Raw genomic sequence first — 25280 nt, 5'->3', positions numbered from 1 at the left:
CTTCTCATTGTGGTAACCTCTTTTGTTATGGAGCATGGTCTCTAGAGCACAGACTCAATAATTGTGGCACGTGGGCTTAGTTGCTCAGCGGCTTGTGAGATGTTCCCAGACCATGGATCTAACCCGTATCCTGCATTGATAGGCAGATTTTTTACCACTGCGTCCCCATGGAAGCCTCTACTTGACATATTTTATGGAGCATATTTGGCTATGGTGTTTTTCCAAATTAATTTATTTTTTAATTGAAGTCCACTGGGGAAATTTAAAGACGTGAAATGAATTTTTTTTATGTATGATTATAAAAGGATTCAAGATCATTGTAAATATTTCAAACAGTATAGAAAAATAAAAGGAATACTTTCTCTTAATTCCATTACATAGATATTTTGGTGTTCATTCTTCCATATTCTTTCCCTATGCATGTCAAGAGCAGGTTTCAAAATAGTATGTGTTAAGGAGAGAGTGTGAGAGAGAGAATGTGTAGTTAAAATAATACCATATATGTGCTATTTTAAAACCTGCTTTTTTCACTTAGCAGCATAATTAGGTTCTTTAATGGTGCCATGGCATGTTAAATCGTGTACGCTCTGCCTCTCTTTACTCTGTTTTGCTTCAAGCCTGTCAGTATCGTCAGCTTAAGATTATCTAACTCAACAATATAAAAGTTTTCCCTTAAGAGGCTGAAATAAAGCAGAATGGTCATAAATTTAATGGTTTATTAAAGATATTAATGGGATGAGTTTACTTGAACTTTTGAGTTTTGGAAGTTGTTAAAATTTTTCCGAGATAGTTGGATTATGAGAGTACGGGGAAAGCTTGGAACATATTTTCAAATGAAGGACATGCCAAAACTGAGGTCTGGGTTGCATTTGGTAGGTAAAGTAGGCAGGAGGCCAATTTTAGAAATTAGACATATGGTTTCGATGACTTCACAGGTTCAAAACCTGAAGCCAAAACCTGGGATGTTAGACCAAACCACAGTACATCTTTAAAATTTGGATGGTTACGTTAGGATCAACTCTTAAGAGATTAAAGGTGAGCAGCAAATAAAAGTAGAGATCAAGTCTGAACAAAAAGGTGTAGAACATAGCTCCAGGTTCAAGCTAGGCATAGGCTGGGAACTGCAGTTCAGTTTCAGTTCAGTTGGGCAGATTATCAGAGTTGCATACCTGCTATGTGATCACTGGCTTCATGACAATGTATTTGTCTTTGTTCAGGTTCTAAGCACCCTTGGAAATGGGTAAAGCTGCTAAGTGTATGTGACTGGGGAGTTGGATAGGTCATATGAGGTTTGTAGGAAAGGGCTAGGTTCTTCCTTTCAGGGATACTTTGGATCAGGATTTAGAGGTATAGTCAAGGTATAATAGGCCTCTTTTCTGATCCACTCTCAGCATCCCTAGCCCCCAGCCCTTGCTGTACATACCATATATTCATCTCAGGGAATTCAAATGGCTCTTTTTATGCCTTGAAATGCTTCCTGGGAATATACAGTTAACACATTCATTATTATAAGTTCATAGAATGGTAAAAAAATAAATGAGAGGAAGGAAAAACTTTCCTTTGGGTGGGATAACGTGGTTCACTAATAAGGAAGATGCCATCAAGAAAAAAAGTTGAAGATGTTACTAAACTTAAACACTATTATTATTATTTCATGCCACTCCCTGTCATTTTCCTCCTGATTCAGTCTTATACTTTTTTTTTTAAACTATAAACTCATGAATATATTTTCCATAACAGCACCAGGTCAGTAGTGGTGAAGGGAGTATGAATGATTTATCTTCTTGTTTTCTCAGGCACAATAACCTTGGTGCACGACCAAAGGGATTATCCACTCTGGTGAAGAGTGGTGTTCCTGAAGCATTGAGGGCAGAGGTATGGCAATTATTAGCAGGCTGCCATGACAACCAGGCGATGCTGGATAGGTACCGACTTCTTATCACAAAGGTAGGAGCTCTTTTCATGTTACTCTCATGTGACGATATATTAAGTAAATCCTGTTTTCATAGCTCCAATAAGTCATAAATGCTTTGAACTTTTTGAAAAGCTGTACTGCATCATTTGGTGAATATGTCTGCCTTTTGTTCTGAACACTTGTTGAATAGTGATAAACAGTGGACTGTAGTCATCTATGCACACTTAATGCCTTGGCTTTCATTTTTTTCATTTCAGTGATTGTTATAACTGTTCACTAAGTTGGGATATACTTATATTTCATGTACTTTCAATTAACCTTTCTTATTGTGTGAGATTTATACACAGTTGTACACAGTATAATTGTACTCTAGTATAATTTTAAAGTCAAATTAACTTGAAATTATGAAATTATGCTTATGTAACCTTACACGTAGATGATGTGGATAGTTGCCCAGATCCTTATCCTGTCAGGAGTCTCTGGTTCCAATGTAAATTCCTCTGCTTATGTCCAAAAACCTGATTTTAGAACATGGGTAATCCTGGCTCCTAGGCTTTCTTCTTAGGTCTTACCTCCCAATTTCTTAATCTATTGTAAATCATGGATTTTAAAATAATGATAACTTTTTTTTTAAAGAAAATCTCTATTATAAAGGAATTTTTTTGTTCAGTAAGACTTTACTACTCAGGCTACATAAGCTTTTAAAATTCTTTAGCCCCTCTAATTCCTTCTCCCCTCCCTTACCTCTTTGCCTCCAATCCTTCCACAGATGTTTTCTTAGTTCCTAGTATAGTCAGTCACTGCTCAATTCATATATTAAACACCTGTTTATACCATTTCTAATTAGTATTTTCTGTAGTGGGATGTGTAGGATAATCGATTGATGTTGAGGGCAGATATCTAAAGTTCCATTTGCAATTTTAAATTGCAAATACAAAGTGATGTTATGCTATACTCATATTTGCTGTGCTGTCGTACCTTACTAAGTTCTTGGGGCTAATAGCCACTTATCCCTTGTGGTTCAGGAGTGAGGTGGGGGACGAAGGGACTTGCATACTTCTGAATGAAATAACAGTGGTGCTCACACTCATGTATTCACTTTTAGAATATTCAGTTTTCTTGCAGTTTGCATGCATTAGGTTAGGTGGATTTACAGGTTATCTAGTTCTAACCTTCATAGCATAGATGAATGGTTTACAAAGATTTATGTCACAGGATGCTACATATCACGGTATTAAAAAAGAGAAACACATTACTCTTTTCCTTCAGTCAAAAACTAATATTATGATAATGGATGATAAAGCAACTACTTTGGGAAATAAATTCATGTTATAGGAAAGGATGTTTGAAACATTTGGCAATTTGAACATCACTGTGATTTTTGTGATTGAAAACTGCATGTCTGTGTTATTTAAAAACTCTTACCATTTTCTTTCTTTTAAATCTGGAATCATAAATTTCAAGAACATTTAAATCTTGTGCAAGTAGTTGCAGGAAATTGAGACCGATTTTTAGAAATATAAAAATTCACTGCCTTCTGATTTGTTAAGAATACTTTGAGAAAATGAGTAATCCCCTAGCTTTATTTCAACAAAATGGTTGATGGCAGGACTGAAACCAACGAGGTGCCTCTGCTCTCTGTTAGTGTTCTCCAGATATGATCACAATTAAACCATGAATCAGAAAACTGATTTGTGAAGGTTTTCAAACTGTCACTTCATAAATTGCTTGACAAACATATTAAAAGATAAGGAGTCGTAGCGTATGATTCTGTCCATATGAAATGTTCAGAATAAATATGTCTATAGAGACAGAAAATAGACTACTGTTTGTCAGGGGATGGAGGAGGGAGGAATTGGGAGTGACTGCTAACAGGTTTGGGGTTGCGTTTTGGGGTGATGAAAATATTCTGGCATTAGAGGTGACGGTTTCTCAACATTGTTAATATACTAAAAACCAGTGAATTGTACACTTTGGTGAATATTATGTCATATAAAGTTTATCTTAGAAAAATTATAGAAAATAAAAAATTAAATGACCTATATTTTATATTGAATAGCATTTTTGTAGTATTTTTGTTAAGCAAACATTTTTCATTTTAAAAAATCTTTTTTATAGTCTGTTTCTATGCTTTATAGTATTTTTATTAGTACAGTAGCACTTGTGAATAATAAACATAAATAATAAATATACATATATTGGAAGTTTATGCTCAGACATTTTTATTAATGATACCCGTCTGAGCAAAAATGTCCAGAGACCATAACTCTTGGCATCAAATCACTTTTTCCCATGAGTAAGTAATTGTATACTTTCAATGACTGTTTATGGGGTAGCAGCTACTATCATATTCTTTTCTCCACTAAGAGGCTTTGTTAATTCATACCGTTTAAGATTTCAAACTTTGGGAGAAAAATGAAATTAGTCTGCCACAATATTGTTTATAAACTCCTGACCATATACTATATCACTATATATCACTATATGTGTGATAAAAGTTTTACTAAGCATATACTTATACACATATACTAAGCAACATGGTGGTTTTGAATATACAGTTTTCAGGAGAAAGAGCCAAGAGACAGAATGACATAAATTGTTTTCATTGAATAAAATATTCCTAGACTCCTTTCACTCTGGAATTCTGACAGTGGTTTACTTTCTGCCTGTGGAGACTGGAGGGAGGAAAAAGCCATATTGTTTTTCTTTGGTAATAGTTGGCAGATGCCTGGCCTATGCCATTTGTGAGTTTTTCATCTGCTCTGGACATTCCCTTATGAATCTCCTGCCTTCATTCTGTGTTCCTTTTTCCTGCAGTTTCCTATCTGGATTAGCAGTGCCAACCAACCTCCTGATTGTAGTTGTGGCAGACCTAAAAGCTAGCAGTGATGTTCCCAGTCTTTTGGTCTCCCAGTGTTTAAGAACCTAAGTCCTCGCGTTAATCGATTTTGAAATGTTTAGAACAGGTTCTGCGTCCCTGACTGAACTCTGTCTGATATATTTGGTCTGTGCTTGTCACCTTGTTGTCTCAAATGACTTCTCTACATCGTGTTGTGTCCAGTAAAGAGGAAAGGAAAGACAAAAGCATCCAAACTTGAGGTTAAAGGAATAGTCCTCCAGACTGCTAAGTTCTGCCCAAGATTTCTGAAATCAACTACAAGGTTGGGGAGCCCCAGTGCCATTCTCACTTCATACTAGTTGGCTACAAATTTGGGGGTCCCCATAGACTCACCCATGTAGCAAAGTGTTATGATTACAAGGGTTTTTTTTAATAGCAAAAAGATATACATCAGATATACATTAGAGTCAGCCAAAGGAAGAGATACATTGGGCAGAATCTGGAACTGCGAGGGTTTCAAGGAAGCATACATTGTCCTCAGGGACACCTTACCTTCCCAGCGTCAATCTGTAGTAGTATGTATCACCAACCCAGGCATTTCAGCAAGCTTTGGAGTCCAGAATTTTTATTGGGGTTTCTTTATATATAGAGTTAATCTAATCGTATATGGGTGATTGATTGAATTATTGCCAACCATTTGGCTGAACTAAGTCTTTAGTCTTCTTCTCTCCACTGAGATTGGATTGAAATCACCTGGCTCAACACTCCTATCCTCTAATTTCATGGTTGATCTTTCTCTGGTCTTTCTGGCTTGGCCAGCTCCCATGTTTAGTCCTCTTCTTAGAATAAACTGTCTATGGTCCTTCCATGAATCACCCAAAATGTAAGCATAAATTGTAAGAGGTGATTGGTGGGTCCCACCATGAATGACAGAGATGCCTCTGTCATTTGGGAAATTCCAAGTATTTAAAGGTTACATTCCATGAACCTGAACTTTCCTTGAGTCTAGAACTCTTTGGCAGATCTGGACCAGGTGTGTCACCCTTATAAAGAGCTTTTCCTTAAACCCCACAACAACAACTTCCACTTAATTTCTTTGACCAGGATTCTGTTACATGACTATCTCCATGGAATGCTGGAAAATATTTTTTAATTTTTTTTTATTTTATTTTTTTTCCATTTATTTTTATTAGTTGGAGGCTAATTACTTTACAGCATTGCAGTGGTTTTTGTCATACATTGAATTAGCCATGGATTTACATGTATTCCCCATCCCGGTCCCCCCTCCCACCTCCCTCTCCACCCCATCCCTCTGGGTCTTCCCAGTGCACCAGGCCCGAGCACTTGTCTCATGCACCCAACCTGGGCTGGTGATCTGTTTCACCCTAGATAATATACATGTTTCAATGCTGTTCTCTTGAAACATCCCACCCTCGCCTTCTCCCAGAGTCCACAAGTCTGTTCTATACATCTGAGTCTCTTTTTCTGTTTTGCATATAGGAAAATATTTTTTTAAAATGGTATGTTGCAGTTCCTCTTCATCCACTGAAATACGAGTTTATTAATAAGAAAGAGACACTTAATACTAGGTAGACACCTGCCTTTCTATGCAACACCTGCCTATTGATAGTGACAGTGATTGAGCTTTTTGTTGTGGAATAATTTATTATGAAAAGCATCTAAGCCTAGGAGCTTATTTTAGGACAGCAAATGTTTACTAATCACCATTTGAGATTGACTAATAATGTATAATTTAAAGATAGTATAGTAAATATTTTCACCTTTGGTTTATAAATCATTGACCACATAAACTTTTTAATGTTATTAATATTTCTATCATTAACAGTGCCATTTACCAAAAAGCATTTTCATGTAAACAATGTAGAAATGTGTGGCTCTGATCATGTGCCTTTATTCAGGCTCTCAAGTCATAACATTTCTGTGAGAGGAAGTGCAGTGGTATATTTAATTTCATTGTCTTCCTTGCTTGATAGCCAAGCATAATAAAAATAAGATGAATAATGACAGTATTGAAAAAATAATTTTGTTCTTTCTCTATGCTTTCGGGTAGAAATCAGACAGCAAGTGCTTGTAGCCAAGAACATTAAGAATGCACTTTGGTGGTGAATGCATATGAGCTTAGGAGATGTTCAGGAGAAAGAGTATGAATACCTAGAGGATTTTCAGTAAGAAGTGCCTGCATGTTTAGTCCAAAGCTGGTAGTATTTTCTTTTGGTCTCATTAATCTCTCCTCTCTTATTAAGGGATGGCAAGATTTCAAGGTCAGTTAATGAACTGGTTCAGCTTGAACAAATAAACTTGCTAAAATCCCTCCCAAATATATCAGATAATATAGGGAAGAAGGAAAATGTGATTGGACTCTTAGGAGAAAAACTAGTGTGTTTATCATTTCATCCTTTAGTAGTAGTGTGCTAGTTCACTCTTTGAAAAAACAAATCACATTCTGAAGCATCCTTTTCAGGTGAGATGGCATATAGCCAGAAGACTGGATCCAGCCTATCATCTGCTTTGTGTAATCATCAGTACAATACATTAGAGAATAGTATCCATTGCTCGCTCAAGCTTGTACATCCTATTTCATAGACATACTATTCCTGCTCTTTATTACTTACTCTCTTTTCTTCACACATTGTAATACCTGACCAGGCCCTGAAATATGCTTGATTTTGTGACCCCATCATATTAGCATATCAACCTTTGCCTCAGGGGAGGGAGCTGTCACTGATAAGGAAGAAGACTTTAGGGACCAAAGTTTTAAAAAGGATGAAAAAGTCTAGACAGATTTAAGATGAGCCAGGACAGGAGCTGCAGACTAACTGCTAACCTTAATCTGGAGCTGAGGACCAAACAGAACAAGCCAGGTGAGCTGAGCCGTTTATATCATGGAGAAGTTGTGCTAACTCCAGTGCCAGGATTAGGGAACTTTTAGGCACAGCGTGCCTCGGTGAAAGCTATAACTCCACTTCGGGAGGAAATGGTGCGCACTCTGGAGGGAGGATGCGATAGTTGGATGACATCACCAGCTCAGTGGACATAGTTTGAGCTCACTCCGGGAGATAGTGAAGGGAGGGAAGCCTGGCATGCTACAGTCCATGGGGTCACAAAGAGTCAGACATGACTGAGCGACTGAACAACAACTGGAGGGAGACCATGGGTTCAGATTTCAAGCTCTAGCTCGTGACCTTGGTTACTAGCTCGTGACCTTGGGCAAATTCCTTAATTATCCTTCATCTCATTTATAAAGTGGTCTTAATAATACATATTGTATAGATTTGGGAGGATTGAATAAGATTGTAAGGTAGTTTACATAAAGGACTCAGCATGCCTAATACATGGTAAGCACTCGCTAGTGATAGGGGATGAGAAAAATTATAAAGCAGTGTATGTTTCAATGTTAAATGAGTAGCGTGGAAAAGAGGGAAATGTGGAGATTACTGTGGGTTCGTGATATCTGTGCAGATTAAGGACATTCTCTTGAGAAATAAAGAGAAAGAAGGAAAATGAAATATGTGTAACACTTTTATGGACTTGTGCCACTGATTCATCCTTTAATTTATTAAACATGCAGGTGTTTTCTGTGTGAAGAGTAACACTGGTATCTTATCTAGTAGAGATGCATGGTCCATTGGGGGAGTCAGTCTGGAAGGCAGAGGAATGGTGATGACATGGTTAGGTGCTGTGACAGAGATATGAGCGAGGTGATGGGGAGCACAGACACTGGAGCAGCCAACCCTTCTGCCCAGGAGCAAAGAGCTGGAGGGTGTGTTTAGGCTGAGGCAATGCCATATCCAATGTGAAAAGTTCTGCCATGGTCAGAAGCTGTAGGAAATTCAGTATGAGCCACAGGGCACTCTTCACCATCAACTTTAGGTCAGCAAGGACTGCATATGGATTTGCTCATTGCTATAATCTTAATATTCAACACTAGGACTGCCCTCTCAGTCAGTCAGTCAATTCAGTTGCTCAGTCATGTCCAACTCTTTGCAACCCCATGAATCGCAGAAGGCTGGGCCTCCCTGTCCATCACCAACTCCCAGAGTTTACTCAAACTCATGTCCATGGAGTCGGTGATGCCATCCAGCCATCTCATCCTCTGTCGTCCCCTTCTCCTCCTGCCCCCAACCCCTCCCAGCATCAGGGTCTTTTCCAGTGAGTCAACTTTTCACATAAGGTAGACAAAGTATTGGAGTTTCAGCTTTAGCATCAGTCCTTCCGAAGAACACCCCGGACTAATCTCCTTTAGGATGGACTTGTTGGACCCCCTTGCAGTCCAAGGGACTCTCAAGAGTCTTCTCCAACACCACAGTTCAAAAGCATCAATTTTTCGGTGCTCAGCCTTCTTCACAGTCCAACTCTCACATCCATACATGACTACTGGAAAAACCATAGCCTTGACTAGACGGACCTTTGTTGGCAAAGTAATGTCTCTGCTTTTTAATATGCTATCTAGGTTGGTCATAACTTTCCTAACAAGGACTAAGCAAGCATCTTTTAATTTCATGGTGATGCTAAAACATACTTGCTGAGAGAATCAGTGGAAAGTGTGATGGGTATTATGTCTAGTGCTTTCATATGCCATTTCCAGGTAAACCTGACATCTTCAGAGATGGAACTCCCATTTTTACCATCAATGAGATGGGAAGTTCAGAGAGTTTGAGAGACCCACAGTTACTAAATAGAAGAGTTAGTATGTGAATCCATAAAGTAGAAAACTCTAAAAATAGATGTGAAAGGGATAGGGCATTCTAATGTTTTGTCTTTTAAAGATCCTTTGGAAGGGAAAACTCTTTCTCTGTATTTTCCCCATCATTAATCATTAAGGGTAATAAATGGTTAAAGAAATAAAAGCAGTATTATCTCCTTTTCTCTACTTTATGCTAATCATTGTATGAAAATGAAAGTTTACTTGAGGAATTCTGTTTATAGAAAAAAACATGTCTAAACTTTCCAAATGATAGAAAATTTCTAACAGTACTTTATAGAATCAGTAATAGAAAAGCTGAAATCACCTAACTTCCAGCTGTCCCTTTTCAAGTGGGTGTTCACACATCTTTCCTAAAGTTGACTTGAGGCTTCAACCGGTGTCTGCTGCTACGTGATATCTGCCAGAGGCTGAGGACACCAACACTGTTGATGGATCAGTGGCAGGCTTGTACCACATACTTCTGAAAGTATAAGTTCTTTATTGCTTATCATTGAGATTTCTTGTTATTTCTATTAAATTAGCATTCTTCATAATCCTGAGGTGATCTGAAAGGACAATGGAAGGATTGTAACCTTGCTGCTCCTTGTAGAAACAAGCAGAATGTAGAGCTTCAAAGATTAGGATTAAATCTTTGTGAACAGAATATTTCATTTTGGTTACGGTGGGTCTTTGGTGCTGCAGGCGGCTTTCTCTGGCTGTGGTGAGCTGGGGCTACTCCTCACTGCGGTGCACGGGCTTCTGTCTGGTGGCTTCTCTTGTTGCGGAGCTCAGGCTCTAGGCATGCAGGCTTCGGTGCCTGCAGCCCACAGGTTCAGGAGCTGTGGTGCATGGGCTTAGTTGCTGCACACCGTGGAATCTTCCTGGACCAGGGATTGAACCTGTGTCCCCTGCATTGGCAGGCAGATTCTTGTCCATTGTACCACCAGTGAAGTCCAGAATTAAATCTTAATTGCTGGCTTTAGGAGCCACTGAGTAATGACAACATTTTCACACTTTATGAGCCATTTGACGTAGGGAAGATTGTGTGTGTTTTAGGGCAGTCTGCATTTTATGTAGCTTTACAGAAATGTACGTATAATTTTTGTAATTATGTGGCATGTGTAGTATAGTTTATCAAGTCTGCTGATTACTGCTTATATAACATAGCAAATATTAGACTATAATTCTCTCCTTTTTTGTAGAAGTGATCTAATCGATAACATTCCTACTTTATATTTTGCTAAAATCAAAATAAGCTTTTAATTGATAAGCTTTCAGAAGTAATGGTATCATAAGCCATTTCCTTCTCTCACTTAAATTTGCTTTTTTCCAAGTGAATCTTTTCTTTAAGAAGTGTTTGTATATATGTGCACACACAATTTCTTTTTAAAGGATTTAAATTCTAGTGCTAGATTGACCTGAATTTGAGTCTCACCCCTGCCATGTATTAACTTGTGATCTTGAGAAGTTATCTCAACTTTCTAAGCCTCAGCTTCATTGTTTGTAAAGCACAGATAATAGTAGTACCTACTAGAATTGTTGTGGGAATTAAGTAAAATGATAAAGTGCTTGGTACATAGTGTGTATTTAAGGTATGAATGTATGATATTAGTAATAATGGATATTTGTATCAGTGTATACTGCTACTTTAGTGTTGGTCAACTTCCAGCCACATAGTTTTCATGAGAGCATCTGATGTGAACAATAGCTGATAGAATTAAGCATTATTCTTTTTAGAAGTACAAAAAATCAGATTTGTCTTTTTTTTTTTTCCTTCTGGCTAGTGAATATCATGGAATGTCTGAATCCTTAAACTTGGCTTTATAATGATTATATGAATTATTATTTAGTCATTATGCAGTTTCAAGTATATCATAAAGTTAAATGATATTCTCTAAAAATCACTCCTAATGACTATATGATATAATCAAGACTGCAAGGGGGGATACCAGTGTCATTCACTTATTAATTAATTCATTCAGTAACTTATTATTGAGCATCTTTTATGGGCCAGGCCCTGTGCGGTTTCTAAGCCTGTGTAGACAAAAGGGGCTCACAGCTTTGAGGAGCATGGCCTAGGGAAAGCCAGACCTACATGCAGATAAATCAAATATATGATGATTCAGGTTATAACAGGTATTTTAATCAAGTGTGTGGAATATGAAAGAGGTAGTGGCAGTTCCGCTTGGGTGAGTCAGGGAAGACTTCATGGGGAAGCTGATGCCTGAGATGGGAATTAAGTATGTCTGAGTGCGATAGGGGAGGGAATAGAGGGTAGGAGTAGCTTACATAATGATTCAGGTGATCCTTAGTGACTTAGCTTGGATTATCCCAGAAGCCTTAAGAAGTGAAGTCAGTGCGCTCCTTCCTTCCCTCACTTCCACCACAGTCGGAGAACTTCATCCACTACTTATGGGTCAGTGTTTGTCCCCTGGTAAAATGAAAAGAACGTAATACAAGTTTGTTCTTCTTAGAATAAATATGTGAAGTGAAAAACCTCAGAAAATATGTCATATCAAGATGGATATTTATATTTATTTTTTATTTTTTGGATATTTATATTTAATTGCTGTACCTAGAGTTGATGTAATCATCATAATTGGTTGATGTACCTAAAGTTGAAGTAATAGAATTTGAACAAGTAATTTTACAGTATCTATTTGGTAAATGTTTGAGTCCCTATTGTGTGTCAGGTACCGTGCCAGGATGGTAATGCATTTTCAATTTTAAAATCAGTGAACTGAAAAATACCATCTACTGACTAAGTACAAAACAGTATAAACTTGAAAGAGGACATCTAATTTGACATAGTATAGAAAGCATATGCTTAAACCACTATCAGAGAATAAATAGGGCAAAGTTGCAAGTATTACTTTGGTAGTTGCTGCCAAAAAATCTTTTTTGGAATATAAATAAAAAACAACAGTAAGAGTGGCCTGTTTTAAGATTCTGCAAGTTCTCTGCTTTCTTGAGCATTGTATGGACAGATAAAGCTTCACTGTGTTTATTCTTGTCAGGTTATTGGTACTGCTCAGAGTGAAGCCTGTCTTCTCTCTGTTCTCCAGTGTATTACTGTAGCAGATGGCTTTTAATAAAACATGTAGCTAAAGAAAAAATTTTACCCTATTTTTTTTTAAAATTTTACCCTATTTTAGTGGAATGTATTGTAATTATAATTACTGGACAGTTTCAAGAGGAAGTGTTTAAATTGGTGTTTTTTTTATGATTGAATGAAATTTAGTGAATATTTGAAAAATGAAATTATGGAATCGGTTACATTTTCTTTGAAGTTTCCACAACTAAAGTAAACTTTGTATGTCATTTAGCCAGGTAGATATTTGCTTTTTCTTTACATGGCTTATTTTTTTAAAATTCAATGCTGTATGTTAGTCAGATAACATTCAACACTAGTTTCATTGAGAGGCAGGGCATTGCTTAATTACATAGCTGCTCTGTTCTCTGTCATCACCTTGTCTATTTGTAGGAAATGAGCTTTTTGATCGAATGGGTTTACTCCTGCTGAGTCTCTACCATTGGTATTATAAAAGTCACAGACTCTTGTATGGGTATATTACTGATATTGCCATAAAATTTATATAAACTTCTCCAGAAAATTTATAATTCTTTAAAATTTATTAGCCAAAAAAATAAGTGGAGCAAGGACACTAGGAATATCCACTGTGTTGTAATGAAATGACTGGAACATGTACATGCTAGAAGGTCTGTATTAAAGGAAACTTAAGAATTATTGAGATTCTTTAAGAAAATGTACCTTTTATTTTCTCTTGCATAATAAGGGTGATAGTTTCTTAATACATAATTATACCTTTGCTTGTTATTCACAGGATAAATTTTATTAAATTTTCTTTGTTCTCATTACCTGAAATCTTTCATTTTCTTTCATATCAATATGGACAACCACATGTATAAAAACTATGATGATATGTGTGAATCTGAGACTTTAGAATTCCCCCCCCCAGCATCGATCGATATGTTTCTATAAAAAGTTAAAAATATATTCTTAATTGTTTCCATGTACTTAAGTGATAATGTTCTAGTTCTAGTACTCAGTGTTGTTTTTGTTATTCTTTAAACATAATAAATAGTTTTGAGGTAAATTAAAGGAAAAGATGATTTTCTAATGAATTAGAGTAGGACTATACTGTTTTGAGAGAAGACTTTTGGGCTGTTGCTGAGCATGGATCTGGTGGCATAAAAACTGTATTTATAGCTATAGAATTGCGGATAAGAGGAAAGCACTAATATTTTTCTTAAATCTCATAATTTTCAAGAGGCTGAGGTTATAATGTGATTCCTGGGTCCCAGTTTAAAAATAACTGTGTTGGACTTATCTGCACATATTTCTAGAGCATACTTATATTTTATTGGATAATACAGTGTAATAAGTTTTCTCCAGGGTTTTTCTTTGGCTTTGATTTACTTTTCATTCAAATTTGTGCTTAGATAAGTTTGTTTCCCTGGTGACTCAGACTGTAAAGAATCCTCCTGCAGTGAGGGAGGCCTGGGTTCAATCCCTGGGTTGGGAAAATCCCTGGAGGAGGGCATGGCAACCCACTCCAGTATTCTTGTCTGGAGAATCCCCATGGACAGAGGAGCCTAGTGGGCTATGACGTTGCAAAGAGTCCTGGGGTTGCATGGGGTTGTAAGGAGTCGGACACGACTGAGTGACTAAGCACAGCACATGTTTACTATTAATTAATGCCAAGGTTAAAAAAAAAGGACAGTGAATATCCATGAGGCAGGCACCAAGATACCCCCTCCTCCAGCATATTACATATTTCTGCTTGTATTTTAGTGACAGTTTTATTTGTAACTTCTTGCTTGATTACTTCATGACCTTCTCAGTATCTTCTCTTTCTATGTCTCTTTATACTTTCTTTGTCTCTCCATCATATATTTCATTCTTTTTTATTACCTGCCTCCCTTTCTTAACTGTCATAATGTATTCTGAAAAGTGGGATTTTTTTAAAAATTTGTTGTTTTTTATTTGCTGGGTTTCACGTTACCGGTGAATTTCTCAGATTAGGCTGGTTTTTACTTTCATGGCTTTTAGTTGAATTTTAAACTAACAAGGTAGTAGATTGTGTCATCATACAGAAACTGTCATTTTATTGTTCTTTGTATTTCCAGAGCCTGGCATTTGTCCTTACTAAATATTTGTTGAATGTCTATATGAATTAAATTCTTTAGGTTAGTACTTCATGATTTGAGTAAAAAAAGTAGGAGTTAGTGGCTGTGACATTGTATGTGAAGAATTGGATTAGAAATTTTGAGTGTTGGGTTTTTTTTAATAGAACATTTCAAGTTATAGATCACAGCTGAATAATTGAAGCTTCACTTTTTTTTATCACATTTAATGAGTAGCTTTTTAGGGACCAGACCCAAGACTAGTCCTTGAAAAGTTGTCTTTTTAATTTATTCTTTTTTGTTATAATTACTTCTTTCCAGATTATGTAGTTTATATGTAATTATTGATATACATGCAAAGACCTGAAAATTTGATGTGGACTATGTCTCTTACTGCAGACTCAATTCTAGTTCCTATTTTCTTTTTTCATCAAATAGGAAAAAAATAAGCAAAGGGAAAAAAACCAGAAGAACCACTGAGTAAATTTAAGCTTATCATAGCCTTTGAAAAATTCAGTTTCTTTGTGAAATTTCTTGAACTGCTTCAAGAAAATACTAGATAAAGGCCATGTTGGGGATACTCTTGATGCTGCAAAATTTTTTCAGATTTAAAGCTTTAATGTACAAGCTGGCTTTTGTCTTAATATATTCATTCCATAGAGTGTTTAAAACTAAGTATTGTAATTAATTCAATATGTTGCAGATTTGAAAGAAGAGTTATACCATAACAATGTAATATGATTCTCATGTTTCCTTTTTTCTGTATATTAAATCTTTACTTTTTTACTTTTTATCACAATTTTCTCAACTATACCTCTATTAAGCACACAAAAGACTTGAATTTTTTACATACAAACTTTTTTTATCCCTATGAATGATGAAGAAAACTGAAAAGTGAAAGTTAAATTTTCTCAGTTGTGTATACTCTTTGCCACCCCATGTACTATACTGGAGTAGGTAGCCTTTCCCTTCTCCAGGGGATCTAGGTAAAAGTTGCTCAGAACTTTAAAATTTTTGGATTGGAATATTATAGGTATGCACATTTTCTTCTACAAGAGAGAGCTTTACTTGTTACTACTGTCAGAATAATTCAATCACTTTTACCCTTTAAGAGGATGATCTCTGACATGTTTAAAAAAGCTACTTAATCTTTTAATAGATGACTAATTTTTTGAAGACAGTGTCATGAAGCTTTTACCTTGATACCTGTAAAAATGATGTGAAAAAGAGCAATTCCATTGAACTCTTGAACCTTCAGTTCGTGTTTGAAAAAGTAAAATTGGTAATTTTTAATTGAATGCTTATGTTAATTTTTCTACCCATCTTTCTAGTTGGTACTTAGGTACACTAAGTAAAGTTCTGTCTTTTCATACAGATTATTTAATTAAAGTCTCTGAGGCTCTCTTACTTTACTTTCTAGGGACCTCAAATCTTTACTTTTGTTGTTCAATTGCTAAGAAATGTCTGACTCTTTGCGACCCCATGGACTGCAGGACACCAGGCTTCCTGGTCCTTCACTATTTTCTGGAGTCTGCTTAAACTCATCCTTTGAATCAGTGATGCTATCCAACCATCCCATCCTCTGTTGCCCTTTCTCCTTTTGCCCTCAATCTTTCCCCGCCTCAGGATCTTTTCCAGTGAATCAGTTCTTCGCATCAGGTGGCCAAAGTATTGGAGTTTCAGCTTCAGCATCAGTCCTTCCAATGAACACCCAGGACTGATCTCCTTTAGGATGGACTGGTTGGATCTCCTTGCAGTCCAAGGGACTCTCAAGAGTCTTCTCGAACCCCACAGCAAAAGCACCAATTCTTCGGCGCTCAGCTTTCTTTTTGGTCCAACTCTCACATCCATACATGACCAGCTTTTACTAGAAGGACCTTTGTCGACAAAGTGATGTCTTTGTTTTTTAATACACTGTCTAGGTTTGTCATAGCTTTTCTTCCAAGGAGCAAGCGATTTTTAATTTCATGGCTGCAGTCACTGTCCACAGTGATTTTGGAGCCCAAAGAAATAAAATCTATCACTATTTCCACTTTTCCCCCATCTATTTCTCATGAAGTGATGAGACCAGATGCCTTGATTTTCATTTTTTGAGTGTTAAGACAGCTTTCTTACTGTCCTCTTTCACATTCATCAAGAGGCTCTTTAGTTCCTCTTAGCTTTCTACCATTAAAGTATCATCTGCATATCTGAGGTTGTTGATGTTTCTCCCAGCAATCTTGATTGTAGATTGTGAACCATCCAGCCCAGCATTTTGCATGCTGTACTCTCCATATAAATTAAATAAGCCGGGTGGCAGTGTACCACCTTGATGTACACCTTTCCCAAGATTGAACCAGTCGGTTGTTCTATGTCCAGTTCTAACTGTTGCTGCTTGTCCTGCCTACAGGTTTCTTAGGAGACAGTTAAGGTGGTCTGGTATTCCCATCTCATTCTAGGCCCCACATCAGACTTCCCAACCTGGAGATCTGACAGAGGAACTGGGAATACCCAGGGAATCTAACTTTGAAGGACAGTGGGATTTGATTATAGAACTTCGACAGGACTGAGGGAAACAGAGATTCTTAGAAGGCACAAATAAAATCTTGTGCATACCAGGACCAGAGGAAAGGAGCAGTGACCCCACAAGAGACTGGGCCAGACCTGCCTGTGAGTGTTTGAGGATCTCCTGCGGAGATCTGGGTCAGCCGTGGCCTGCTGAAGGGACATGGACAGTGGAAGCAGCAGTCCTGTGAGGTGGATGTTGGCATGTTATTTTTGGAGGTTGCCAGTAGCCCTATAATTGAGCCTGCAGACTCCAGGACTAAGCAACTAACAGGCCACACAACTAACAGGGAGGGAGCACAGCCCCACCCATCAGCAGACAGTGGGATTAAAGATTTACTGAGCATAGCTCTGTCCCCCAGAGCAAGACCCAGTTTTCCCCAGTGTGTCCCTCCCATCAGGAAGGTAGAACTATAATCCCACAGCCTCCAGAATGAAAACCACAGTCACAGAAAGCTAACCAGACTGATTGCATGGATCACAACCTTGTGCGACTCAAGGAAGCTGTGAGCCATGCTGCTCAGGGCCCCCTACGATGGATGGGTCATGGTGGAGAGTTCTGACAAATTGTCACTGAAAACGGGATTGGCAGACCACTTAAGTATTCTTGCCTGGAGAACCCCACGATCTTTGCTTTGATGGGTTTCAAAGCTCAAGTATGTGCAAAGATGATTTGGGTATATTTACAAAATTTCTGTCTCATTCAGATCAACTATAGAGTTGATCATGCAGTCAAAAAGGAAATTGATCTTTATTACATACTACTGAAGATCAAGATTTTCTAAGTAAATGAAGTTATTCGAGAACCTTCAATTAAGGAAGTGAAGGAATTCCCCTAGATAATCTACATTTTTTTTTTTTTCTTTTTGGGTCTGATGATATACCTCTCCGTGTAGCTATAGTTTTTTCCAACTCACTTTTTGTGGGAGAAGATCCTTTCCCGTTTGATCAGAAAACAGGTTGAGCTTGATCCTAGAAAAAAGATGATATTTAGTACCATGAGGAGAATTGTTCATCCCAGTGGCACAGTGTAGTCTTACATTAAGTGGTCTGGGACTAATTAATCAGGAAACTAATCTAATTAAAAGGGAAACTGCTCATCAGCTGCCTGCTCAGCCTTTTTATAGAAAGAATCTGTAGACTTAGCTACTTGCTCTCTGGGTTCTAGCAACATTCTTTAACTGCTTATGTCTCCCATGGGAAAGGGGTAATTTAAGGATTTCTAGCAGATTGTTTTGTGGTAATAAACTTTGATGGACTTGTTTTCAGATATAAATTTACATAATAGCAATAATTCTGGAGTTAGAATATTTTGGCTGACCTGCAAGGCTTTCTAACTTATAATCTTGTCATCTTACCATGTTTTCTAAATCCTGAAATAAACCATGCTATATGGAAAGTATCACAGTAGATAACTTTTGGGTTTGTATCTGCATACGTGCTCAGTCTTGTCTGACACTTTGAGACCCTGTGGATTGTAGCCCGTCAGGCTCCTCTGTCCATGGGGTTCTCCAGGCAAGGATATTTGGAGTGGGTTGTCATTTCTTTCTCCAGGGGTTCTTCCGTACCCAAGGGTGGAACCCGCGTCTCCTGTAAGTCCTGCCTTCTCAGGCGGATTCTTTTACGACTGAACCTTATGGGAAGCCCCGTGTTTGTATATAGATACATGTAAGCAACTATAAACACACACACACACACACACACACACACACACAATGTACAAGATAAAAATAAACATAAATATCTAACAACAATTAGTGAATTTATTTATTTAAATCATACTGGATTTTCTGTTACTTAGCAGTCTGTCTTACCTGAAATCATCTTGGAGAATTACGGTTTACAAGCAAGTACTTAACAAGGGTATGTGTTTTATGTATGTGTTATATGTCTTGTTTCCCAGGCCTTTTTATGTTTGTGATGATTATTATATCCAGCTAATCAATTATTTCTTAATTTACCAAATCGTAATTGATTATCGACTACTAATGAGAACTTTATCATTTTTCCTGATGTTGCTTTTGTTAATTTTACTCCCTGGCTTTTGATTTTTGTCCTAATACACATATAGAGGTTTATTAGTTTCTAAAATTGGCAGGTATTTGGAAGAATTAGGAAGATGAGCGCAGGAAATCTACCCTTAGTGGGGGCTAGAATTGTAACTTACTCTTCCATGTATCCTTACCAGCCTCCCATTCCCACCCATTGGCACATGGTAGAGTCAGAGCATACTTTTGTAGTATTGATTTGAATTGCAGCCTTTTGGCAACCAATTTATTCTGTGCAATTATTTCAAATCAGTTGTAGTTCAAGATGGTAAATCTTATACAGATGTTTGCTGATACGAAACAATCTAATATTTACAAACTTCATGGCATGCTTAGCCAGGGCAAACATAATCTTAAGAATGAAGGCATAATTGCTTTTTAAAGGTAGATGCACTTCTTTTAGACCTGTAGTTTGTTTAAACAAAGAGAGAAAAGTTATTAACTTCAGAATGTCACTCACCTATATTGTATGTGATGTGTCTGATGGGAGCAAGTCAATGTCTTGAGCAAGAACAGTATTAAAGCCAGAAGCCATAGCTTTATTCATATCCGGTCTTATTTTTGTTTCGGGTTTCCTTTGAACTTTAGGTAGATGGATTTGTGTTAATTTGAATAACTCATTTACTCAGATGTTCACATTATTTGAAGTAGTCTCATGTGTTTAATACATTAAATTGATTTAGAAACATTTATTAATTTATCTTTGTGCCTTATCTGTGGAATAGATTGATTTCAAGTAATAGTATTACAACTTAATGCAGAAGTCTAAATGTTTAAATATTCAGCCCAAAGTCAAAGGCGTGTCCAAATTGGAAATAAAAACTGGACTTACCTTAATTTATCTGTGATTTCTCTCTTCTTAATGTTATGCATTGAACATTGCTTATAGCATATAAACACAGAGAATATTTCTTCTTTATATGGTGATAAAACTATAAGCCTATCAAAGTTCTCATCAATAGATAACTGCTTCCTGAAACTAAACGCTAAGAAGCAACTTGCTGGCTTTCCAGAGCTGAGGTTTTGAGTGCTGAGGCATGACAGCACTTATGTGGAACTCATTTTGTTTGTTATCTGGGTTGCTCACCAATATTGCTACCTATCCTTCTAGGTGTACACATGGCAGTGGATGAAAACTGTGCCTCACTCCAAAATGATTATGTTCCAAATTAGGCACTCAAGTCACTTACTGTTCTTAGGTAAAAGGTCATATTTAGATTTAGCAAAGTAGTAGGTATTATTTTCACTTGTATTGTTTGTGGATGTCTCCTGAAAATGATTTTATTATCATTTAAAGAGAAATTCTCTTGGTGTTAAATTCTGTCCAGTTTGTACCAAATTTGTTGGTGTCTTAAGTCACTGACAGTTCTTGATTATAGGGTCCTCTGGTTGCATATTAATACTCTGAGAGAATAGTTACAATTAAATCAGGATTATATCTTTTTATTCTGGAGATAGAGATGTTCTTTAACAATGCCTGCAGCAGTGAAGCATCCTTTAAAAACAAGAGAAGCCTGTGTCTTATCTTGCTAATTTTAAAGGTTAAGACTCATATGATGTTCCAGGGGCACCGCAAAGTCTTTAAAGAGTGTTTAGTGTTAGTTGCTCAGTCGTGTCCAACTCTTTGTGACCCCATGGACTATAGCCTGCCAGGCTCCTCCATCCATGGGATTTTCCAGGCAAGAATACTGGAGTGGATTGCCATTCCCTTCTCTAGAGGAGCTTCCTGACCCAGGAATTGAACCTTGGTCTCCCGCATTGCAGGCAGATACTTTACCGTCTGAGCTAAGAGTGTTTAGTCCCATGGAAATATGTCAGTGAAACTAATTTCCAGCATTGTGTCACTTAGATCCTATGTAGAGTATAAACTTTGAATATAATCTAAGATGCCAATTCCATACCCCTCTGCAAGTTTTGATTTAATCATTAAACACTGAGTCAGACCTTGAAAATCTGTTTTTGGTTTGATTGCTTTCAGTTTTAACTTCAACCATCGGCTTTTTTTTCTTTTGTCAGAAACATTACCTGGGACAGAAGTCTACATTTAATGGGCATTCAGAACACCTGTCACTCTTGTGAAAACACAGATTCTGATTCAGTAGGTCTGGGATGGGGATTGCGATTATCATTTCTAATGACCCATCAGATGATGCCAACACCACTACTAGTCCATGAACCACAGTTTGAGTAGAAAAGATCTGGGTCCTAGACCTTAAACACTAAAATGTTTCTGAAGTATTTTTAAAATGATTATTGGCTTAATGAATGGGTATAATTATTCCTGGCTTATTGTAGTTAAGAAAGATAAATATATTAAAAGGTCATAATGTAGTTTACTGTTTACTATAAAATAGTTAATTTTTTATAATCATAGATAGCCTTCATTAATAAAGAGTTTACAAATGGACCGATGAGTCAGTATAATTTAAAAAGTAAAATAGTTATACAGTAGTTCCTTATCAAAAGAATACTATGTAAATAAACATAAAATGGGTTAAACATAGTTGCCTTATAAGGTTTACATTTTTTCCTTAATTTATGCTTTATGTAACAAACAAGCCATGTGATACTTGGCTTTTACTTGATGGGAAAGAAGAAAGGAAATTCAGAGAATCAGAGAAGTAGGAGATGATTCTTTTGAACAGTTTTTCTCTCCTGGATTTTGGCTGTCCACTTTCATTTTTTATTCAGGCTTCGTCTTTAATGCTCAAATTGTGTGGAGCCTTTTAGGTTTTCCACTTGAGCCTATTGAACAAGAATTAAATTTTACTTCCATTAATCTTCATTCTGTGCTACTCAACCCATCACATTTAAAACCATAGTACATTTTACTTCCCGGGAAGATAAGTCCTATTTCCCATTCCTTCTGTCGATTTATATGGGAGAAGAGTCCTTTAGTGAAAGAGCCAACCACATTAATTTGAAATATTCTATTATAGAGATAGTAGCTTAACACAGATTTAAAGTTATTGGATGGCTTTTTTTTTTTCTTCTTTTTGAAATTGGGTGAATATGTAGCCAGAGAGATACTGTGACAAAACAGTCCTTTGGGAAAACCTGGCCAGTGCCTTTGCTGTAAAAGTGAAGTGATGCATATTAAATGCATTAACCCTCAAAGCCTCTTTATTTGTATTACCTTCAGAAATCACTCCTCAGAAGAAAATCTTGATTACTAACAGGTATAATTATATGAATCTTGAACATACTACATTATTGATTTAGAGACCATTAGGTTGAATGTTACTAATTTAATTTGTGGGAGTGCTTTTTAACTGACTCTCATCATTCAAGACTTTTTAGCTAAATACCCAAGAAGATTTTAAAAATAGCTTTTGATTTTCATTTCTAATATACCTTTCATCTCTCCCTTGTATGCTACTTAGCTTTGTCTGAGTACCTAATGTGGATTCAGAATTTGGGCCTAAAGCATATATGATTTTTTTGGGGGATCGGAAGCTTTTTAAGGAAAATAGTCTTTTTTTTTTTTTGCAAATTTTACCAAAGCATATAATGATGTGAACATATTTCTGGGGCCCTTCCAGAACAGAATGAAGCTTAAGCTAAGCTTTATGTTCTGCCAGTATCTCCAGCTGAGAAAATACTTTGTACTTTTTTCCTGTCGAAGTGTAGTCCAGTGTAGTTGGGAAGAGCCTACTTAGGATTCAAACATGGGCTTTCTCCATCTTTGTTATTGCTAGAGTCCTAGGTACATCTTTTTCCAAGGTGACAGCAATAACTTTCTTGATGGTCTTCCCACTTCCATTTTTTCATACTCCACCCACTTAACTACAGCTTGTTTTCCATATTATGGCCAGAAAAGACTTTTTAAAAAACTTTCATTGATGCATTTAGGATAAAGAACAAAATCCAGATATTTATTACTGTTTTCAGTCTTCTTCATTCTTGAAGATTCATGTTTTCTCTCTGCTCTCATTTCCCTTGAACCTGAAGTAATTTCCTTAGTATTTGTCATGGCATATATCTGTTGGTAACAGCATAGTTTTCCACTGTCTGAAAGTACCTTTATTTTGGCTTTCTTCTTGAAGGACTCTGTCTCTGGATATGGACAGAGTAGCCTGGTGGGCTGCAGTCCATGGGGTTGTAAAAGAATCAGATATGACTTAGCGATTAAGCAGCATCAACCACAGACTGTTGGGTTGACGGTTTTTTCTTTCAGCATTCGAGGAATGTTGTTTACCATCTTTGGCATCCATAATTCCTGATGAAAGTGAATGATCATTTCAGAGTCAATTTCATGGGCATGTGACGTGTGCAGCTGCAGAGGGCCCCATATTTATTTGTTTATTTATTTATTTTTTCCACTTATTTTTATTAGTTGGAGGTTAATTACTTTACATTATTGTAGTAGTTTTTGCCATAAATTGAGGTGAATCAGCCATGGATTTACATGTGTTCCCCATCCAAAACCCCCCTCCCACCTCCCTCCCATATTTAGAAGGGATCTGTGATTGGTTACATTTTCTGCTATTGCTGCCTTGAAATCCTTAATAGTTTGGAACAATGAGCCTTGAATATTCATTTTACACTGACGCCCACAAATTATATAGCTGGTCCCTTATCATTCATATAATCATCGTTCATATCCCCAGTGTGTAATACATTGTCTTTCTTTGGCTGCTTTCAAGATAATTCTCTTTAACTTTAGTTTTCAACAATTTGACTATAATAAGCATGGTTTTCTTCATGTTAATCCTGCATAGGATCATAAATCCATAAATTTATGTCTTTCATCAGATTTGGAGAAATTGGGAACATTATTTTTAAAATATCTCATGTTTCCCAATTCTTTCCTCTACTACTGGTACTCTAAATATTGGTATCATGCCCCCACGTTCTTGTACTTCTTTTTTTGCAGTTGTTTTTCTTTCTTCTTCAGATAGGATAATTTTTGTTGACCTTTCTTAAAGTTTACTTATCTTTTGTTTTTTATCTCACTGCTCCCTTTCTCCAGATTTTGACTACCTCTCAGAGTATACCTGCATTCGCTCTCTCTCTTCAGTGCTCAGTGAGTTATTTTTTGGGTGTGTTTAGAGCTTATGCTTGGTCTGTTAAGGCCCACCCCATCATACAAGAAGTACAGCTCCTGTGTGTATCAAACTTTAGTACTTTTGAAGGGAAGCACGAGTGATTCTTCTGAGGTTTGTTAGGTAGAAATTTTATAATTTTTATAATTATAACATTAAATTATATTTAAATATAAATATTAATTATATGTTTCATGATAATTAATAATTTTGAGTATAATTTAATCTTTTAACTCATTTAATCTTACCTTACGATGCTGCCACTGAAGCATAAAGATTTTATATTTAATAAAAATTTTGTCCAAACTAGTCATAGCAAACCAGACAGTAGATCTGTCTGGTTTAAGAAGAGCACATGTTTTAGAAAAGAAGGCTTTGTGTGATTTCTTTGAGTTTGGAGACTTCTAGGTGTAACAAACTAGAGTCTTTTCTGTGCCTATTGGGTGAGCGCTGCCTTGTAACTAGGCTTCCTGTGCCCGGTTAATAAGTAGCCTTGAGATTTAAGTCAGTTTTTCTTAACATTTGAGCAACTTCCAAAAAGTTTTAAGAATAGAAACTTAAATTCATAATAATAGGAATAATCATTTGTGTTTATTTCATAGCTATCTTAGTCCATTTGGGCTATTATAACAAAATATATACCATAGGGTACATGGCTTATATACAACAGAAATTTTTTCTCATGATTTTGGAGGCTGGGAATTCCAAAATCATGGCATTGGCAGGTTCAGTGTCTGATGAAGGCCCACTTCCTGGGGGAGCTTTCATAGATGGTACCTTCTTGCACACATGGTGGAAGGGGCAGGCTTTCTTGGACTTCATTTATAATCACTTCCCAAAGTGCTGCCTATTTCCTAATATTTCAAAATTCAAGTTTCAAGGTATGAATTTTGTTGTGACATCAACAATAAGTTCATTGAAATAGGTCTTTCATAGTTTATAAAATTTTTTAAAATATAGCTTTTAATTTTATCCTTATGAAAGCCTCATATAATACTAAGTTAGGCCAGTAATGATTCTCCCCACTTTATGGATG

At 36.6% G+C, this 25280-nt stretch overlaps 1 protein-coding gene across 3 annotated transcripts in view; it reads left to right on the top strand.

Annotated features, from left to right (window-relative positions):
• RABGAP1L (RAB GTPase activating protein 1 like) overlaps nucleotides 1–25280 on the top strand; it is a 677279-nt gene that overhangs the window by 197711 nt on the left and 454288 nt on the right. For all 3 annotated transcript variants that reach the window (XM_020902280.2, XM_070474047.1, XM_020902281.2), the window contains exon 13: nucleotides 1797–1947. In XM_020902280.2, coding sequence (XP_020757939.2) covers nucleotides 1797–1947 — 151 coding nt within the window. The remainder of the gene's footprint in view (nucleotides 1–1796; nucleotides 1948–25280) is intronic.

Source organism: Odocoileus virginianus, chromosome 11, assembly GCF_023699985.2.
Source record: "Odocoileus virginianus isolate 20LAN1187 ecotype Illinois chromosome 11, Ovbor_1.2, whole genome shotgun sequence".
NCBI lineage: Eukaryota > Metazoa > Chordata > Mammalia > Artiodactyla > Cervidae > Odocoileus > Odocoileus virginianus.
This window is presented reverse-complemented; position numbering and strand designations above follow the sequence as displayed.